The 20,115-nt window shown below is 44.8% G+C and overlaps 1 protein-coding gene across 3 annotated transcripts in view; it reads left to right on the top strand.

Moving 5' to 3' along the window:
* SLC39A11 (solute carrier family 39 member 11) overlaps window positions 1-17,989 on the top strand; it is a 273,374-nt gene extending 255,385 nt beyond the window's left edge. For all 3 annotated transcript variants that reach the window (XM_080994926.1, XM_080994925.1, XM_080994924.1), the window contains 3 exons: window positions 13,689-13,787; window positions 15,408-15,566; window positions 16,244-17,989. In XM_080994926.1, coding sequence (XP_080851052.1) covers window positions 13,689-13,787; window positions 15,408-15,566; window positions 16,244-16,322 — 337 coding nt within the window. In that variant the 3' untranslated portion in view covers window positions 16,323-17,989. The remainder of the gene's footprint in view (window positions 1-13,688; window positions 13,788-15,407; window positions 15,567-16,243) is intronic.
* Window positions 17,990-20,115: the final 2,126 nt, after the last annotated feature.

The following is a 20,115-nucleotide window of genomic DNA, read 5'->3' as shown; positions in this document are numbered from 1 at the left end:
TTACGAACGTCATTTGTTCCAGAGGTCCGTTCTTAACCTGAAACTGTTCTTAACCTGAGGTACCACTTTAGCTAATGGGGCCTCCCTCTGCTGCTGTGCCACCACCGCACGATTTCTGTTCTCATCCTGAGGTAAAGTTCTTAACCCGAGGTACTACTTCTGGGTTAGCGAAGTCTGTAACCCGAGGTGTTTGTAACCCGAGGTACCACTGTACTGCATCATTGCAATCATGTAATTGTTGCAATGCATTGGCTGGTTTTAACCTGTGAAGCTCACTCGGCGATCTTCGACTACTCTCCTTCTCCTAGCCTTGTCCTGGGCTTCTTCTTTTTAGATGTTAACACGAGGCCTTCTGCTTGAAAAGCAGTGTTGTAATTTCTTTGTTTATTGGTTGTTTTCCCACCCTGCTCTTCTTCCAACCAGGGAACAGGGTGGCTGACAGCATAAATTAAATAATACAAAGGAATACCACAAAGTCACAGAAAAACACTTTCATAGAGAGTGGAAGCTATCTACAGTGCCACCCACTAAAAGCCAGTGTCATCTGTAATACATATAGTCTGGACAAATGAAATGTCTTTTGCTTTTGCTTGAATGTTTCTATGGGGGACGATGACGACACAGGATGCCCCCAGGGAGAGAGTTCCATAAGTGTGGTGCTGCCACTGAAAATTCCCAAGAATAAGACAAGGGATGGGTATGTGTACCCTTCTCAAGTGTGGCATATTGACTGCCTAGCATCCTCCTGCAGTCAGGGTATTAGGATTCACAGTGAGGAGCACTTCAGAAAGGGTCTGGGGTGTCAACTGCATTTGTTCTCCACTCGCTATACAGAACTGCCCTCCTGTATTATATATGCTTGCATGGCCTTATTGCATGGGTAGGCAAACTAAGGCCTGGGGGCCAGATCCGGCCCAATCGCCTTCTAAATCCGGCCCACAGACAGTCTGGGAATCAGCGTGGAGTAGAATGTGTCCTTTTATTTAAAATGCACCTCTGGGTTATTTGTGGGGCCTGCCTGGTGTTTTTACATGAGCAGAATGTGTGCTTTTATTTAAAATGCATCTCTGGGTTATTTGTAGGGCATACGAATTTGTTCATTTCCCCCCAAAAAATATAGTCCGGCCCCCCACAAAGTCTAAGGGACAGTGGACTGGCCTCCTGCTGAAAAAGTTTGCTGACCCCTGCCTTATTGTAAGCACAGTTAAAAGGTCCTTGAAATTGCTGAAGAGATTCTCCTCAGAGAACAGATACCTGAGCTCAGACACAGATATAAATGTTTCTACACTGCTCATAAATGGCCTTACTTCCCCTTTAACAGCACAATTGGGGTAGTTTTTCCCCTGTTATCACTCTGTTAATCGGCATTCTATATGCAAGCTGGAGGAAAAGAATTGGCATCCATTGACTGGCAATAAGACCCAATTGATTCCTTCCCAGTGTGAGGGCTGGAATTGTGAGGTGGAGCCATTTTCTTCTAGCCAATTAAGCCTCCAAAACAATATATAGCTTGTTCTTTTCGGGTTTTTTGGTCCTCGCCAATGGCTGTTGGGGTTTGGGAAAGCTCAAAGACCACCAGAGATGCAGTGGAAAGTAGGCTCCTTTTTAAAAAGTAAAAATAGTAGAAAATGAAGACTACTTAACATTCACTTGTAGCTAAAAAGGCAAGAGGTTGATGCAAACCAAAAAAGTGTAAGTAGCAAGGAAGTAAAAGCCTCTGTTTGTTGTCCCTCAGAGACACAATGTAAAAATAATCACTGCTCACCGTTGTGTTGGTATGTTAGATGTGAAACAAAAGGTTATCTAAACAGTCCTTCTAAATTCTTATTGACTGTTCCCAATTTTTGTTTTCTCTAACAATAATAAATAAGGTATACAAGGCGTATTAAAGAAGCAGTTGAGCATCATGCTTTGCAACTGCTCTACTAGGTGGTAATGAGAATAATACTCAGCATTTACAAAGAACTTTAAACTGTTCTAAACACAGGATTCTGTTGCAAACTTCACACGGGTCCTCTCTCAAGTAGGTGCATATTTCCCCAATAATTCAGATGGTGAGCTGAGGCTGTGAGAAAAGGAGGGTGAGTTCATAGTGATGGGGCAACTTAAAAGCATGTTGGGAAGCTTTGTTAATTGGTGGAGCAGCATCTTACCAGCTGTGCTAGACCAGTGCATGCTCTCTTACATGAGGCTCTTCCTTTGTAGCCCCTTGCGGTTTCAGAATAAATCATGGAACAGAAACCTACCCGTATGTCACCAGGAGAGGGAAAGCAAGTGGTTGTGAAGTTCATAGGTAGGCAGAGCTCAAACACAAAATGGCAGCCTGTGGGCAGAGGAATAAAGGACAAGGTATGGCAGAGAGGAGGCAGATATAGACAGGAAGGTAGGTCTGCAAAGAAAATGCCATAGTGTTTCCCCCAAGCAGCAGTTGTAAGCCATGATGATTGTACAGGGGTACCTCAGGTTACAGATGCTTCAGGTTACAGACGCTTCAGGTTACAGACTCCGCTAACCCAGAAATAGTACCTCGGGTTAAGAACTTTGCTTCAGGATGAGAACAGAAACCGCGCGGTGGCAGCAGTGGGAGGCCTCATTAGCTAAAGTGGTACCTCAGGTTAATAACAGTTTCAGGTTAAGAACGGCCCTCCAGAACAAATTAAGTTCATAACCTGAGGTACCACTGTATAGGACAGATTAACTTTTCCTTCCCCCGCCAACTGCAGGCTACATTCACCCTTGGCCAGCACTCCAGAGTTCAAATTCCAGCAGTGTGTGTGACCATGGGTATAGCCGGGGGGGGGAGTAGCTCCCCCCCCCCAAATCAAGTAAATAAATAAAAATATTTAACTAAAAGTAGAAATTGTAGAAAGATTTTGACAGGTTCTTCTGAGCACTGCCTGTCTCCTGAGAGCCAGAATCTAAACTCAGTATTTTTATTTCCCATATCTTCCATCTCCAATTCATTTTCTTTGCCTGCTCTACGTGAGCGTTCACAAGAAAAGGAAGGGAGGGGGGAGAAGAGAGCCTTTGCGTGCTAAGGCAGCTGTGTTTAACAGGTAGGGCAAGTATGGGGAAGTGCTCAAGGCTTACCGCAGGACTCCTTCCCACCTGCGAGCTCCGATCAAACACCTTGACAGGCAACCAGAGTGGGAAGCCATGATGTAATCGTAGGAACCCAAAACAATCGGCCCTTTCATGGCAAGGTGATAACAATCAAAACAGTATGTTAAGGGCCCTGCCATGCAGGAATACACATGCATATTACTGTGGGGAATTGAAAGCCGGAGTGAAAAGGGGCTTGTTAAGAATATGTAGCCTACTTTCATAATCGCTCTGTAAAATAATAGTCCCTTCAAAACAAGGTTTTAGGCTTATAGAAGGCTTTCTGTGTCTTGACCTTGCAAAAATGCAGAGATGCCAATTTCTTTACTTTTTTTATATTAAAAAAAAGTTAATGAGAGAGTTCCAAAGTGATGCCATTCCAGTTCACAGGCATACGGTGTATAAGGTCCGTTGCATAAGTTTCCATTTAGGGCAGGATAATTTTAACAGGACAGAGGGGAAAGAAGACTTCATAAATTGGGAGCAAGGTCTATGGGCCTGCACCTTCCTGATAATACCTCACCACTGGGACTGCACAGCCACTTTGCTCCTTCCTGGTCATTTTTGCTCCTGCAACACACTGAGTTAACCTGAGGTTTGGCTTCTTGCCCAAACTCAGGTTCCTGGTTAAGCTCTCTTTTCACTAACCACAAGCTATCACCAAGAACAAACATACTGTTGCAATGTAACTGACTATGTACCGTTGCACGTCAGCTGTTGAATTCTGGAAAAAAAATCAGTTGTCAGATATATATCATTAAGTGTTGAATGTAGATAGTCATTATTCAAAGAATATAATGGCATTCAGAAAATATGACTCAGCGTCAAAATTTGCAAAAGAAACATTGAAGGCAATCTTGAGGACCAAATCTATTTGAGCTCCCAGCCAGTCTGTGATGTCATAGTAGTTGCAGTTGTGATGTACCTTGTTCCTGCTCCTGGAATAACTACAAAATGGCCCCATTTGTCTGGATGTTGCTTGTTGATTCCTGGTTCTGTTTCTGTTCTGTTCTGTTTTCACAGTCTGCTTCTGTTTCTTGATATTTGTTCTGTTTGCCTCCATAATTCACAATTTAACAATTTTGCTTTTCAAGGCAATGTTCACTGCCCTGGAAGGGTGAGCAAGGCCTTGGCCCAGTTCTTCGCAGTCCCACCATACAGATTCTACTCTTAAATACTCCACTGCTGCTCACATCATAGCATTGGGCTGTATGGGGGGGGGGGGGCAACTGAAGCACTCCTGCTGAGCTCTGCCACCTGCCTTGGTAGTGTACATTTCCTAACACTGAGTTTCTTCATAAGGCATCTTTTCTTTTCCAGAGCACAGTGAAGTTTTATTGGGGTTATAATCTTTCCCAGTAAACTTGGGAGAAACCACAAACAGATGGGTCTCATATAGAGGAGCAATCACGTCAAATTTCTTCTCCAGAAATTGTAACAAGAGAGATACTTTCTTTCCTGTAATGCCCTACCCATCACAGAAGATACCCTTTACACCTTTGAACTGGAGGAGTCATTCTTAGGACTTGCAAGTTGCCTGTTTTGCCTGTTACAACATTTCCTAAAAGCATTAGCTAATTAGATCTGACCACAGTCTGGCTACTTCTACCACAGTTCCTTGCACAAAGGCTGGGCAGAATCAAATCCCAACCCACGGCAGGAACCCACAGTCACTTGGTTGGTGTAAGAACCGTTATGTATCAGTGTTGGAATTGTGTAAAACACTGTCATCTCACTTCCCTGTGTGTAATGCAAAGCAAATAAGCTTCCTGAAAGTTTTGATAGTCATCAGGGTTCCACTTCCACCCCTCTCCTTGAGGGAACTTAAAGGGAATGTTGATGTAAAAATCTGCGATTCCACCTCATTAAGTTCTTCCCGCTACCCTGGATTCAAACAAAGCTGTTTGTTGTGTGTATTTGCTTACTGAAGGAGGCTGAGTTTATGAATGAGACAAGACATTATGTTCTTGTTTGTGACCCTTCATCTTCTGGGGTGGGGGTGGGGGGAAGTTCTGTGGAAGGCCCATGCCATGGTTGTTTGAGTGTGACCTGAGGTTAGCTAGCATGGAAACTGAGAGCAGAGGTACAGTATTTGATTCTTGTAGACCCCAAAATAGAATCTTCAAGTTTACTGAATGCTTGGGTGCAAGGGGTGGTATCCAATTGGTGTTCTTTTCTGATTGAAGGCAGTTTTTGGTGATTTCCTCTCCCCTTGGAGCAAAGGGGGGGCACTTGCAAAGGGGAAGAGGTTGCCTTCTTGTTTAGGGAAGCTTTTAATGTTTAATAGGTTATTGTATTTTAATATTCTGTTGGAAGCCGCTCAGAGTGGCTGGGGAAACCATTATTATTATTATTATTATTATTATTATTATTATTTCTCTGACAGTCGTCCCCTGTCCATAGAAAGACATCAGCCAGATGCCACTCAAGGAGAAAAGTTTTTTTGTATATATTGTTAAGCACAAACCTTTGTTGATAGCTCAGTCGGTAGAGCACGAGACTCTTAATCTCAGGGTCATGGGTTTGAGCCCCATATTGGGCAAAAGATTCCTGCATTGCAGGGGGTTGGACTAGATGATCCCTGTGGTCCCTTCCAACTCTATGATTCAGATGGCGCCTTCCCTGTGGAACGCCCTCCCACCAGATGTCAAAGAGAACAACAACTACCAGGCTTTTAGAAGACATCTGAAGGCAGCCCTGTTTAGGGAAGCTTTTAATGTTTGATGTATTTTAATATTCTTTTGGAAGCCACCCAGAGTGGCTGGGGAAGCCCAGCCAGATGGGCGGGGTATAAATAAATTATTATTATTATTATTATTATTATTATTTATTATCTTTACAGAGGGATTCAGTTGTACCCAAATCTCTTTGTGGTAAATCTATAAGGTTTTAATCCCCGCGACAGGGTGAGCTCCCGTCGGTCGGTCCCTGCTCCTGCCAACCTATCAGTTCAAAAGCATGTCAAAGTGCAAGTAGATAAATAGGTACTGCTCCAGCAGGAAGGTAAATGGCGTTTCCATGCGCTGCTCTGGTTCGCCAGAAGCGGCTTAGTCATGCTGGCCACATGACCCGGAAGCTCCCTCGGCCAATAAAGTGAGATGAGCGCCGCAACCCCAGAGTCAGTCACGACTGGACCTAATGGTCAGGGGAGCAGGTGTACAGCTTTACCTTTACCTTTACACTTACTTGGGAGTAAGTCCCACCGAACTCAGTAGGATTTACTTCTGGGCAAACATGCCCAGAATTGCGCTGTTAATTGCACTCTCAAAATCTCAAGAATGATCATGTAATTGTGCTCTTTCACTTCCCGTGGCTTTGAAAGCATGCCACGGAAAATAAGAACAGGCGTAATAGTCCAGGTTCCACACATAGTGTTAAGATTCCTAAGGGGTATCTGTGTTCTAGATTTTCTGCAATTGCTTTTCTTTTCCTCTTTCTCCAATCTGCACCTGACCACCCACCCTTTCCCTACAAAGCAAAGAAATAACAACAAAACCACCTCACCTAATTGCCTTTAAGGCAGGCAAAGTAAAGCAAGGTCAGAATAGGTTTTGGCTCCTTGTGGGGGGAAGGCTCAGTGGCAATTTTGTGGTTTCTTTTTGCACAGACCCCTCCATTCACACTTTCCTCTCCCACCCATTAATTTGCTGTGGTAATAGCTGCTTTGTGCTAAGGAGAGGCAAGAGGGGGGGCTGCTGGAGAGGGGGGGAGGAAGCGTGTAGACAGCAGCTCTACTGTTTTCTAGAAGAGATGTTTTCCCCATACTCTCCCCCCCCCACCTCTCTCTCTCTTTCTCTTTCTCTCTCTCTCTCTCCTCCCATGTCTCCCTCCTTCTTCCCTTTCTTCCCTTTATTGAAATAAGTCTGTCCGGGATAAGGAAATTCACAGCAGCACCTTCTCCATTCTCAACAGTTTTGTTGTTGTTGTTAATATATATATATATAAGTTTAAACAACTCTCAGCGGTCTTTTTCTTTTTCTTCTTCTTCTTCCCCACCACCAAGTCTGGTCTTATTTTGCTAAGAGGAAACAAGTGTTTAATGTATCAGAAAAAAAGATCTTTCTTGCAGCTGCTGAGGTTTCTCAGAAGCTGAGAATGAAGCCAGTCTTTGTGCAGTGATTTGAGCCTCCTTTTTAAGGAGCGAGGACCTGGGGGGACAGAATTAGGTCCTGCTTTCTCGGCTCTGTGTTTCAAGGGGGAAAGCACTCGTGTTTAGGTGGGCGCTGAGCAACCTTTGCTGGAAAGGTGGGGAAATCTTGTCCCAGCCCTACTTGGATTTGTTTGGCTTCACAGCAGTGGCTCCAAAGCTTTGCTGCAAGTGCCCCCATTTGAGCTAGGTGCTGTAAAAGGTAAAGGTAAAGGGACCCCTGACCATTAAGTCCAGTCACGGATGACTCTGGGGTCGCGGCGCTCATCTCGCTTTACTGGCCGAGGGAGCCAGCGTTTGTCCGCAGACAGTTTGTCCGGGTCATGTGGCCAGCATGACTAAGCCAGTTCTGGTGAAACCAGAGCAGTGCACGGAAACGCCGCTTACCTTCCCGCCAGAGCAGTATCTATTTATCTACTTGCGCTGGTGTGCTTTCAAACTGCTAGGTTGGCAGGACAGAGCAACAGGAGCTCACCCCATTGTGGGGATTTGAACCGCTGACCTTCCGATCGGCAAGCCCTAGGCTCAGTGGTTTAGACCACAGCGCCACCCGCGTCCCACCCGCTACTATTCAGCAAAGAGTTGGGGTGAAGCCCAACTTCTGAAACTGTCTGCTTAGCTACAGTTTTTAAAAGGCTACCAGGAGGAGGGCCATAATTTGGCTAAAACTGGGGGTAAGTCAAGACATGGTGAGGCTTCTGAATTTCAAGAGCGGTCACTCTTTTCTTTCTCCCGTAATTCATGCACCACCAAACAGAACATTTCCATTTGCCCAATACTGAGCTGCCAGTGCTGGGCTGAGAATGCAGAGGTCTTGCTTGTGTTGCTTTCCTTACTCACTTTAATGTGAGAGGCCGTTTCCCTTCCAGTGTGCAAGGCTGCATTTCAGCGAAGTGAATGGGAAAAGACACATGTACGCAGGCTGCAAGTCTGTGGAGCTCCTACACACAAGGAAGCACTGGTGTGGTGATTTAGTGCTCACGGAATCATAGAATTGTAGAGTTGGAAGAGACCCCCAAGGCTTATCTTGCCCAGCCCCTTGAGGTTCTGGGGTCCACAGAGTCCTTGCAAGATCCCTAAAAGCCCCCACGCTGCTCGGAATTCCCCGAGGGGCTATTCTGCGCTTCTTTTCCAATGGCCGCAGCAAACTGGAAGTCCCTCAATGCAAGGAATCACAACTAAAGCATCCATGACAGATGGCCATCCCACCTTTGCTTAAAAACCTCCAAGGAAGGAGAGTCCACAACCTCCTGAGGGTGTCCATTCCACTGTCAAACAGCTCTTACTGTCAGAAAGTTTTTCCTGATGTTTAGTCGGAATCTCCTTTCTTGTAACTTGAAGTCATATTACGCAATGGGAGGATGAAGGGTATTTAAAATTTTTTTAAAAATTTAAAAATCATGTAGCCCCATTACACTGAACTTTGAAATCCTACAGCATCATTGATTCAAACTGCATTCATTTTGAGAGTTGCAGCTGCCAGGGTTGTGCTATACGTTGGACGATTGCACGGATTGCAGGTGAAATTTTAGATTTTATACCTCAAGTGCGTAGGTGGCAGAGGAAAGAGGGTTACTACAGGGCATGGCTGGGACTTGTTGGCAGAGCTTTGGAGGCAACATAAAGGTTTGTGCTGCTTTTGTCCGGACTGTGCCCTCTGGTGTTGTTAATCCTTCATGTTTGTGAGCAGTAAATTCTGTCATCAAACAGAGAAATGCAATAAGGGAAGCTTTTGTTTCCTTTTCAATTCCATTTTGGGAGAAGCTCCCATGAGAGAATGAATCCCTCATTTTCAAGTTTGTGCAGATGTAGATCCTGCAGATAGTCTAATATACACCAGGTGAGTCCTGAGTTTTGAAACCAACACCTCAGCAGCACCCATGCCAAGAATTTTATGTAACCTTCAGTCTCTCTGCCTCACATGCCTTGTATGTTGAGATGGACTGAAACTCAGGTTTGCAAACCACAGTTCATTCATCCTTCCATTCATAAGAACAATCAAGCTGATTCATTCAAGTGTTTTTGTATCCTTTTAGTATTTAGCCACCCCATGACCATTTATGGGAAACTAAGAGCCTTATCAGTCAACTGGGTGGAGCAGAAGTTCTTCCTTCCTTCCTTGTATTTCCAAATACAGACATTTTTTTTCTATAGACTTCTGTACATACATACAACACATGCATAGTTTGGCTCAAAATGGTTTAGAATTACTTTAAAAATCCTCAGAAAGAACTTTAGCTACTTTGCCAGGTACCAGATAGCATTGTGCTGCAATACTACAATATTGTAAGAAAGCGCATGTATTGATGGCACTCAGATGACTGGGCAGGCCACCTCAACTCCCCAGATTCCTGTCCCCTCTAGTTGTTACCATTCCTGTTCATATGCTGCTACCAGTGACCATTTGTGGACCAGTCTTGGCTGCCATTTTTCTTAGTCCATAGTGTGCTCGCACACGCATGGTATTGTAAGCAAACATGGCAGTCAAGGCAAATAATCCTAGTGAACGCTAGAAGCAGCAAGAAAAGCACAGGATGGGGAAAGGCCAATGGATCTTACAGTAGTCTTTGCCAGATGTTTTGGACTACAGCTCTTATCTATCCCGGCATGATGACCATGATGAAAGTTTTCATCCCAGGAATCAGGTGGGCAGCAAGTTGGCAAAAGCTGCTTTACAGTGTATAAATTGCTTTGAAATTCTCTGTTCATTTATCCTCCCGATAACTCTGCTACCTACATTAAACTAAAATATTGTTGACTTGCCCAAGCCCACCCAGCGAGCTCGTGGTTTAACAGAAATTTCAATCTCGTTTTCTCACTTTAAAACTCAATATTGTACCTCCCTAACCACATTTCCCTGTGTCTGCCTCTGCAGGTAAAATCTACCCGCTTTTAAATGCAAGACAGGAACTCTGTGACCTTTGTTTCTATTTTAAGGACAATAAAATGTCGGTGTGGTTTGACACTCCCTTAGCAAGATTGTGTTCCCTCTCAACCAGCTATTGAGGGCTGAATAGATGGAGTGTTAGACATTCACATCTGTTTAACACCACGGACCTATATTTTTTTCTCTTAAGAATTGAGCACCTCATCAGTATTGACAAAACTAAACAGCATATTGGCAGTGCTAAGCAGCTGATTCGCTGCCCCAACCAAGCAACAGGGTCCCTTACCCATTTGGAAATATTTGAGCCAGACAGTAAATTGGCCCTCATTTTATATGTCTGAGTAATCGGCGTACTTGGCCTCTTAAAACCCTCACCAAGTAAACAAATGCTTTATCTTCTGTTGACAAAGACACTTTAATATGTTCCATTTTCAACCGACTTATAGCTGAGCTGTGAAACTTCCCATGCTTGTTGTGCAGTCCATGCTTTCGGGTGGCGCTGTGGGTTAAACCACGGAGCCTAGGACTTGCCGATCAGAAGGTCGGTGGTTCGAATCCCCGCGACGGGGTGAGCTCCCGTTGCTCGGTCCCTGCTCCTGCCAACCTAGCAGTTCGAAAGCACATTAAAGTGCAAGTAGATAAATAGGTACCGCTCTGGCGGAAAGGTAAACGGCGTTTCCGTGCACTGCTCTGGTTTGCCAGAAGCGGCTTATTCATGCTGGCCATATGACCTGGAAGCTGTATGCCAGCTCCCTTGGCCAATAAAGTGAGATGAACGCCGCAACCCCAGAGTCGGCCACGACTGGACCTAATGGTCAGGGGTCCCTTTACCTTTACCTTTACCTTTACACCCTGCTTTAGACCACAGAGAATACTGAAACATCAGTGAAGCACTCTTTTGTTTTTTTGGAATCAGTGCTGTCCAGAAATGCAAACCTCTCTTGGACTTTAAAAAATGGCTGTTTACCACCAGGTGGAATGCACACCCCCAAACACCTGCAACTTGAACAGTGACGTTGTGGAAATACTATCTTTGCCACAAGCACAAGATGCTGGTGGGAGTGGAGGAAGCTGGAGGCTCCAAATTGCCATGGCTTGAACTGTATGTAGCATGTCCTCCACCTAGTGACATGAATGACGTGAGGCATCCCTGCATATAGTGATTCAGCACTGGCCAAAACAGGGAAGTTATGTGTCAGGCAAGGAATGCCCAGAGTGAGGGGTTAACTCTTTATTGTCAAAAGTGCATTTACAAGTTAGGAAAATGCATGTCTTATCAGCCCATCTGCTCCTAGGTGTGCACCCAATGAGGCAGTTGCCACAACAAATAGGCCATGCCCCCAACCTCAGCTTATGTATCTCCCACAAGCAGGCGCAGACTCCACCTGTGTGTAACTAGCTTCTGCTCCTCCTCCTCCAATCCTCACTTGGTCCTGGGAGAGGTGGGGGCAGGAGGAGGAGGCATGGAAGTTCTTGACTTTCCACCAGCCTGACCTATCGCTCCATCCTCCTGCACCTGTTCTTCACTCTCCAATCCTGCAGTTTCTCCTGCCTCTGCCTCTCATCTCCTGGCTGTTACAGGCTCCCTCAGATCACTGTTTCCTTCTTCCAAGTCAGTCTCCAGCCCTGCTAGGGTCTGGTATAATGACATTTGTTTCTGCAGCAATTAAAAATAAAACCACAGAGGAGAGTGGCTCAGTGCAAGAGAGATCTCTATATAATACGTTCTTTGGAAATCTTTTCTGTAACAAGCAACCTATATGGAATAACCTTTGCCTCTCCTCTGGCAAGCAATTGTGAAGTAGGGAATGTAAGGTATGGTGTTCGCGGTTCTTTTAGGAGTATAAGGACCTGTAAAGGGCATGGACCTGGGTCACAGCTGGTTTTTCCATTTCCCAATGGGGGAATTAGCTGTTATATGTGCATTTTCTTCAGTTTGCCTCCACACAATCTGAAATCTCAGTAGCACCTATCAACCCCACATTTGATATCTGCTACCGCATCCCACTTTCCCATCTAAAGACTCACAACAGACACAAATACAAATGTCTACAGTGCCAGCCAATTCCCCACCCCCACCCCAAATCATTTACCATTTAGCCTGATTAAGAGCTCTGGCGAACTCAAAGCTTGCAGGTTATGTTGTGACATTTTGTTGGGCCTAATAAAGATGAAAGGTAAAGGTAAAGGATAATAAAGATACTGCCCTAATAATGGATTTTGGTTTGAATGAGTTGGCTTTTCTCATGAGGCAGCCATGGGTACTTTTGCTTTTTTAGTGTTCCTAGTTGCTCCTGCAGCATTCAAGACCTGGGTCTTCATGAACATGTGTTCCTCCACGCCTCTGTGCATGTCTATTCCAGAGTTCAGAGGAGTGCTTGATTTTGTTCTTTGCATCAACTCAGAATGCACTTTGAAGGAGGGAGAGTTTGTTGATGGGCAAGCGTCAGCTCTTAGCATCTTCTTCGATTTGGAAAATCTGTAATCAGGGTGAGAGGCTCTAGCTTAGCATACTCCCTGATGTGTAAGCTTCCCACATGAAAAGAGATTTAGACTGTTAAACTGTGGCATCTCACGCCCAATGCCAACTCACAATCCTTTCCACGACACATTTTTGCCCTGTGCCTGCAACTCCCCTTTCAGCTCAGGATGTGTAGAAGTTACCAAAGCCTTTAAAATACTACTATTATGACTACTGGGATGCAGGTGGCACTGTGGGTTAAACCACAGGGCCTAGGACTTGCCGATCAGAAGGTCGGCGGTTCGAATCCCTGTGACAAGGTGAGCTCCCATTGCTCGGTCCCTGCTCCTGCCAACCTAGCAGTTCGAAAGCACATCAAAATGCAAGTAGATAAATAGGTACCGCTCCGGCGGGAAGGTAAACGGCGTTTCCATGCGCTGCTCTGGTTTGCCAGAAGCGGCTTAGTCATGCTGGCCACACGACCCGGAAGCTGTACGCCTGCTCCCTCGGCCAGTAAAGTGAGATGAGTGCCGCAACCCCAGAGTTGTCCGCGACTGGACCTAATGGTCAGGGGTCCCTTTACCTTTACCTTTATTATGACTACTACAAACAAGCAAACAAGCAAACAAATAAACAGAAGGAGGCTGAAATAATAACGTGTAAAGCAATGCCCCTCCCCTGCTTTTTTGGTTGTTGTTTTTTTAAAAAACCTTTCTGCCTCTGGTGTCTGTTTCAGCAATTTGGAGTTCCGCATAGACAGCTATTTTAAACTTGCTATCTGCCTCCTTTTGACAAGTCTTTCCCCCCACCCACCTCTGTTCCTCCCTGCCTCCCAGGGGCATTGTTAAGTTGAGTAACTTATGTAGAACACTTTGAAGATGAGAATCCTGAGTTGGATGCCAAGCATTAGCATGATTGCCTTAGGCCCCAAGGGCTGAAAATACTGACATTAAAGAGACATGTTTAATAACAAGGAATATTTCGCCAACAAAAGGACTATCTCAGCCTAATGTCTTTTATTTGCTCCACCCATGCACAGCCGTCATTTCTGTTATACAATACCTATGATCTATTTCATTTTATTTGCACAGGAATTTAGCCATTGGGATTGGAATCCAGAACTTTCCAGAAGGACTAGCTGTCAGCCTTCCCTTGCGTGGAGCTGGGTTTTCGACGTGGAGAGCATTCTGGTAAGGTTCAAAACCTGTTTCTCATGTTTCCTTTGTATTTCCTGATGCAACTTTGGAACTGGAAATGTGTTCAAGTGGCCCTGATTCACACTTTATCTCGCACACTGGAAAAGGCTGCTGCTATTTATGTCATTGGTTCTCAATCCTTTTTCTAACTGGGCCTACCTACTCTATGGTTGCTAAAGGTCCTCCCATCTAATCCAACTATCAGAAATGCAAATCTCTTTACTCCTTGCCATGTAGGTCTCATCTGGACTACACAGTTAAAGCAGTATTATACCACTTTAAACAACCATAGCTTCAACCAATGAATCCTGGGAGCTGTAGTTTGTTAAGGGTGCTGAAGGTTGTTAGGAGACCCACTTGAAATTCCCCTCAAACAGCTACACTTCCCAGAGTTCACTGGGAACAGGAATTGATTTGTAAACCATTGTAAGAATTGGGCAAAGCAAGACAAAGTGACCTTGAGAGGAGGATAGACAAAGGTTGGAATTGATGTCTGAATGGGAGACCAAACAGGGGCACCATTTGGGCTCTGCTTCTGGGAGAGGTGCTGTTTGAGTTCCACCTCTAGTAGTAAAAAGATAAAGGTAAAGGACCCCTGGATGGCTAAGTCCAGTCAAAGGCAACTATGGGGTTGCAGCACTCATCTCGCTTTCAGGCTGAGGGGGCCGGCGTTTGTCCACAGACAGCTTTCTGGGTCATGTGGCCAGCATGACTGAACCGCTTCTGGCACAACGGAACATCATGACAGAAACCAGAGCGCACGGAAACCTTTCCGCCACAGCAGTACCTATTTATCTACTTGCACTGGTACACTTTCGAACTGCTAGGTTGGCAGAAGCTGGGACAGAGCAACGGGAGCTCACTCAGTAGTGGGGATTCGATCCACCAACCTTCTGATCGGCAAGCCCAAGAGGCTCAGTGGTTTAGACCACAGTAGAATGTCTTAGGGTAGCCAAAATGACGTCATGTGCATGCGCGGAAGCAGGGAATCGCAACCCGCGCATGCACAGACGTAGGGTGCATTTGCTTCAGGATGCAAACGGGGCTCCGGAACGGATCCTGTTCACATCCAGAGGTACCACTGTATTGCAAATTGCAATCCCAATAAGACTTTTCTAATTTCTCTGTTTTTGTCCAAAAACAAAACTTGACTATCAGACTAAAAAACAGAAGTAGATTTTTTATTTATTTTTATTTTTTGGAGGGAATTGATTGATAAAAGATCTTGACTGCAAAAGGTCCCTGTGGAGGAGGAAGAGGCATGGGGAGGAGAATTCACATTTATAGCCAGATGTTTTCTTTTGTCTATAGCCATTTGCCACCTTTCAGATTAAAGGAGGGGAATTGTCTTCTGCAGTGTTTGCTCCTGAATGGTTTCAGAGGAGATGATGATGATGATGATGATGATGATGATGATGATTGGCAACAATCATTCCTGTTGTCCTGACCTCAAATGGGAAGTTGTCAAGGAGAAGGGGAAGAACTGATTTGTGTTGACTTCGCAAACTGTGGCAGCTTGAAAGGGACAAGCAACACAATGCACAGGACAGAACAGAACAGAACAGAACAGCACCCTGCCTTATCTAGTGACATGTTGTTTGGGCTGTTTTACAGGTATGGGCAATTAAGCGGCATGGTGGAACCACTAGCTGGCATCTTTGGGGCCTTTGCCATAGTGTTAGCAGAGCCTCTTCTGCCCTACGCCTTGGCTTTTGCTGCTGGGGCAATGGTATATGTGGTGATGGATGACATCATCCCAGAGGCACAGATCAGGTGAGCAACTCCTTATTCAGCCACATCCATTCTGTTTCTTTCATGCTGTTTTTAACACCAAACGTCTCTCAGGTAGAGAAGCCTCTGCAAGCCAAATCAAGGGGAGATTAAAACCAAAGCATGACTGTGAGGTCCAGTGTAGCTTTGTTTCAACTTAACTGTTCTGTAGAGAAGGAAAGATTGGAAAACCCACTTAAGGCAGCAACGCGACCTAAATTAAGCTCCTCTCCGTCAGCTTTTGAGGAAAAGATTTTGGTTCCCAGGACATCAGACTTTCACAACCTCCTGAAACTACTCAGACCAACGTCGTAGAATCCAGTCTTAAGAGTTGGTTGGAGTAGCAGACTCCTTGTCATGAAACCCTGCAAGTCAAAAGCACCTCATCTTCATCCCAATTCTCCCCTTCTAGAGGGGAATTGTTGGTGTGTTAGCTGCCACTGTTTTCAGTATCTTCTACCTACACAAGCACTTCCCCTCATTGGTTAGTATCCCTCAAATCATGACCATCCCAACCGAACAGCATAAAACAGGGCATTAAATGCACTGTTTGCTTCTCCAAAGGTGGAAGAAGAAACATTTTTGTGTCAGATAAGGAAAAAATAAAACAACAACAGCAGCAAATACCATTTGGAACGCAGACCTTAACTTCTCTTCCCCTACCTCCCCTCTCTTCGCAGTGGCAATGGGAAGCTGGCTTCCTGGACATCGATCTTAGGATTTGTGGTCATGATGTCCCTGGATGTTGGACTTGGATAACAGGCGATGCCAACTTTCCCCATCTTTGACCTTCAGAATATGTCATTCTGGACAAAATGCACAGCAGAAGCTGGAATGGGAACAATGCATTTTTACGTAATAATAATACTGATCTGGGTTAATGTTGATTTGACTTAAATTATACGGGCTTAAAATTTGCCATGATGTTAATGTGGGTGGTTTTGGAAAACACAGGAAAGTCATTCTTGTGCTCCCCCCCCCCCCCGCCACTCCATTACTCCTTTTCCAGCGGGGTTGTTGGTATGAAGTCAGGTCTAACCTGTGGTGATTGTCTTTGCTGTGTCTTCACAAATCTTGTTGTGTGTTATAAACTGAGTGGTGCAAGGCAACATCAAAGAGCTGAAATGGCCTACAAGAGTGACCTACGAGAGAAGTCCATACAGTGCTTTGTTTTTAGTTGTTGAAATATTCGGCTTCACTACTTGTCGAAATGGATAGATCATTTCTTTTAATCAATAATGGGACCTTAGGGGCTGTGTTTAGAGGTGGGGAGCAAGAGCTTTCCTATCTGCATATGATTATTGGAGGTTTACCTGGAGAGCAAGGGAAGATTGCAAAGCGTTTGTGGCAAATCTTAAGTGAAGGCTGAACTTCTTCTGTCAAGTGTCTGGGCTTCTATAGTGCTGTTCCCGTAGGTGCACTCATTTCCTAATATCCCTTGTCTGGTAGGAAATAATCACCCTCCAGTTTTAGGGTTATGGAGGGTTACTACTTCTGGACTTACTACTTTAGGGTTTCTGGTGGTTGAGCCTCTGTGAATCGTTAATCTAAGCTCTTAACTCAGTTGACATGCCAATATGGCATTTTCTACCATCTCAAGCAAGCAGAGTTCAACAATGAAGGCGGATCTGAGCCTCCTAGTGTCAACACTAGGAGGCCTATTGTCGTAGCACCTAATTCCACCCCTCACTCCCTACCAGTGTTTTCTAATATCTTTATTTGCTATGATAGCAAGAGGGCTTTCTTGGGGAATTGTTCCCACCAGCTTCCTTGTGATGAATGCAAGGGAGTAGAGTGGGGCAGAGTAAACTGATGGGGTGAGTTGACAATTTGTGTTCATCCAGCAAATCAGTACCAACTCATTAGCAGAGCAACTATAAGGGTCGAGATCCCTGAATAAAAAGACACGCCCATTGTGCTCTACGGCGGAAACAGAAGAAAGAGAGCTTGCATTGGTACATCATATACTTTTGACAGCTAAGGGCTTCTTGCTTTTTGTCTGTAGCATTTGTGCTTGCAGGTTAAACCTCAAGAATTGTGTGTGTGTCACTGGAACCTGTCTTCCTATATGCCACCTCATGGCTCTTCAAAAGAGGCCTCTGGATAACCAGTGCCACACACATCCCCACCAAGGCTTTTCTCCCAGTTCACAAAGCAGGATTTACTTTGGTTGCTTTGTGATACCTATTTTCTCTAGGGGGGACAGAGCGTAAGGAGTATGTGTGTGCCGGAGTCTTCCCAGGGGTCATGTGGTTACCATCAGCCAGTTGGTGCTCTTGGACTAAATTAATTGAAAGCCCATGGGCTTGTTTCTTCAGTGTGTGTGGTTTTGTTTGTATGCACAAAGACCAGTACATAACGATGATTAGTAATTGATCTGACTTTTTAACTGTGGTGAGTCTGAATAAAAGAGATTTTAAAAATTGTGTTTGAGTCATTGGACTAATTTCTTTCTCCTGCCAACTCTCTCCCATTTTTTTGAATGTTCGTTCTAACCTGCTTGTCTGTAAGTACAACTATTTGGGCTCAAACGTAGTTGAGTCTGCTTCATCAGATCCTTGGTCCGTTCACACTGTTGCTTCTGGTAACCATTCAAAGCCCCTTGCTCTGCTGCAATAATAATGAGCCAATGTCTGGTTAGACAGTGTGTCGTTCCTTCCTCAATTGATGGTGAATGTGAGCCAATCTGTATTCCTGGAAGTGACCCTGAGGAGCAAATGTCAAAAGAATTGCACTCCTGGCGCCAGGACACAGCTGAACCTCTCCTTCCATATTACAAGTTACAATCATTGGAGTACCTTGAACCACAAACTTGATAAGGATAATGGTTTAATTTCCATTATGGAAATGGGAATGTTTACTTATGTTAAATTACTGTGCATTTTTAACATGGGGTTTTTCCTTTGGCAGTAGCTCTCATAGGATTGGCTGTGAGTCACGTGAGAGAGGTATTCCATTCTATTGTGACTGTTATTCAAGTAACTGTTGTTTTTAACTGTTTTCTGCTTCTCTCTCTCTCTCTCTCTCTCTCTGTGTGTGTGTGTGTGTGTGTGTGTATGTGTGAGAGAGAGAGGCGGGCAGAGAGAGAGAGAGAGCCACTGAGAGAGGCTTATTTGGAGTGTGTGTCAATGTGATTTGTCTGAAGTGAAACAGACAAGAGGAAGATCCCTAAACGTTAATAAGAAGAAACCTGTGTAGGAGCTCTCTATAAGGAACAAAGTGAATAAGCATGAAATTGACTATTAATGGGGAAATCAACAAATGGCTGTAATGAATTTATTTCTTGGCAGAACTGAAGGAACTAGTATTTTGTGGGCAAGCAGTTTGCTGGCTGGTACAGACAGAAATGTGCTAGAAAAACCTGGAGGCAAGAGGGCTAATAGTTGGGTCGCTGGTGTCTGTTTTTGTTTCCTTTTGGTCACCAAAAACTATCTGAAAGATTTTTGTTTGCATATGGGTGTGAAAAGATGATATGTGGGACAGGTTTCACAGCCACTCTCCAGACGTTTTTGACTATGTTTAGTTAGAGAGGCATTTTGTTTTTGCAGATAGAAGGGCTTGATGCTTCTTCTTAAAATGCTGAGGGCTTCAAAGGGATGGGCATTGCTTTTTTGTGCTCAAAAGGCAAAATTTCATGTTGTCCAGGGCACCCCCACTTGTTCAGCCTTCTGCACTCCTCCTCCTGCCCACAAATAAGGTTCATAATTGATCTAGAATTGCAGTCCCTAACACGCCCTTGCCATCTTTCAGCTGATCTTAACAGACGGAAGGGCTCATACATGCTCCCAGAAGTATGCTGAGCCCATGCCACCAAAACCAACCCGTAATTTGGATTATGTTCTCTTCTGCTTGGCTCACATCATGGAAAAACAAGGGTGGATGCGGCGCTGTGCCACCTCTTCACACTGATAGAAAGCATAGCTGTCAACTTTTCCCTTTTCTTGCGAGGAATCCTGAAATATACTTGGAGTCGAGAGTGGATTTCATGCTCTTTATTCAGCTCATAGTGGTGAGGAGGAATGGAAGTTCCCCCAGAATGTCTGCTTTATATACATTATTTACACTATGGGCCCCACATGATTGGCTAATTCCTGGATTCACCTGTAGGCAAGTCAGGTTGCGGATTCACTTCCACCTGGAGCTGGATTGGGTGGCTCCTGTGGACCAATCAGACTGCTGCATTCTGAATCCTATTGTTCTAGGACCAATCAGACTGCTGCATTTTGGATCCTATTCAACTCGGTACATAACAAATCCTATTCGGAATAAGGGAATTTCCCTTTTAAAAAAGGGAAACGTTGACAGCTATGATAGAAAGGGCCCCATTTGAGATAGAAGCCAACATTAGAGTTAAGTCCCAGCTCTGTATTCCAAGAGACTTCCAGCCCATGTTGTGCTGCTTGGTTAAGTGGAGCAGGAAAAAGGAAGCAGTGAGGACAGCAAAGAGGAGAGCGCAGCAGACGAGACAGACTAAGGCCGACCAGGTGAACTGACACCCTCACTAGGTAGCGTGAGGGAGCTCACGTCCTCATTTGCCTCTGAGTCAGAGATG

Source organism: Podarcis pityusensis (assembly GCF_964106645.2).
Source record: "Podarcis pityusensis genome assembly, chromosome: 2".
NCBI classification, from domain to species: domain Eukaryota; kingdom Metazoa; phylum Chordata; class Lepidosauria; order Squamata; family Lacertidae; genus Podarcis; species Podarcis pityusensis.
Note: the sequence above shows the minus strand (reverse complement) of the source record. Positions and strands in the feature narration are given on the sequence as shown.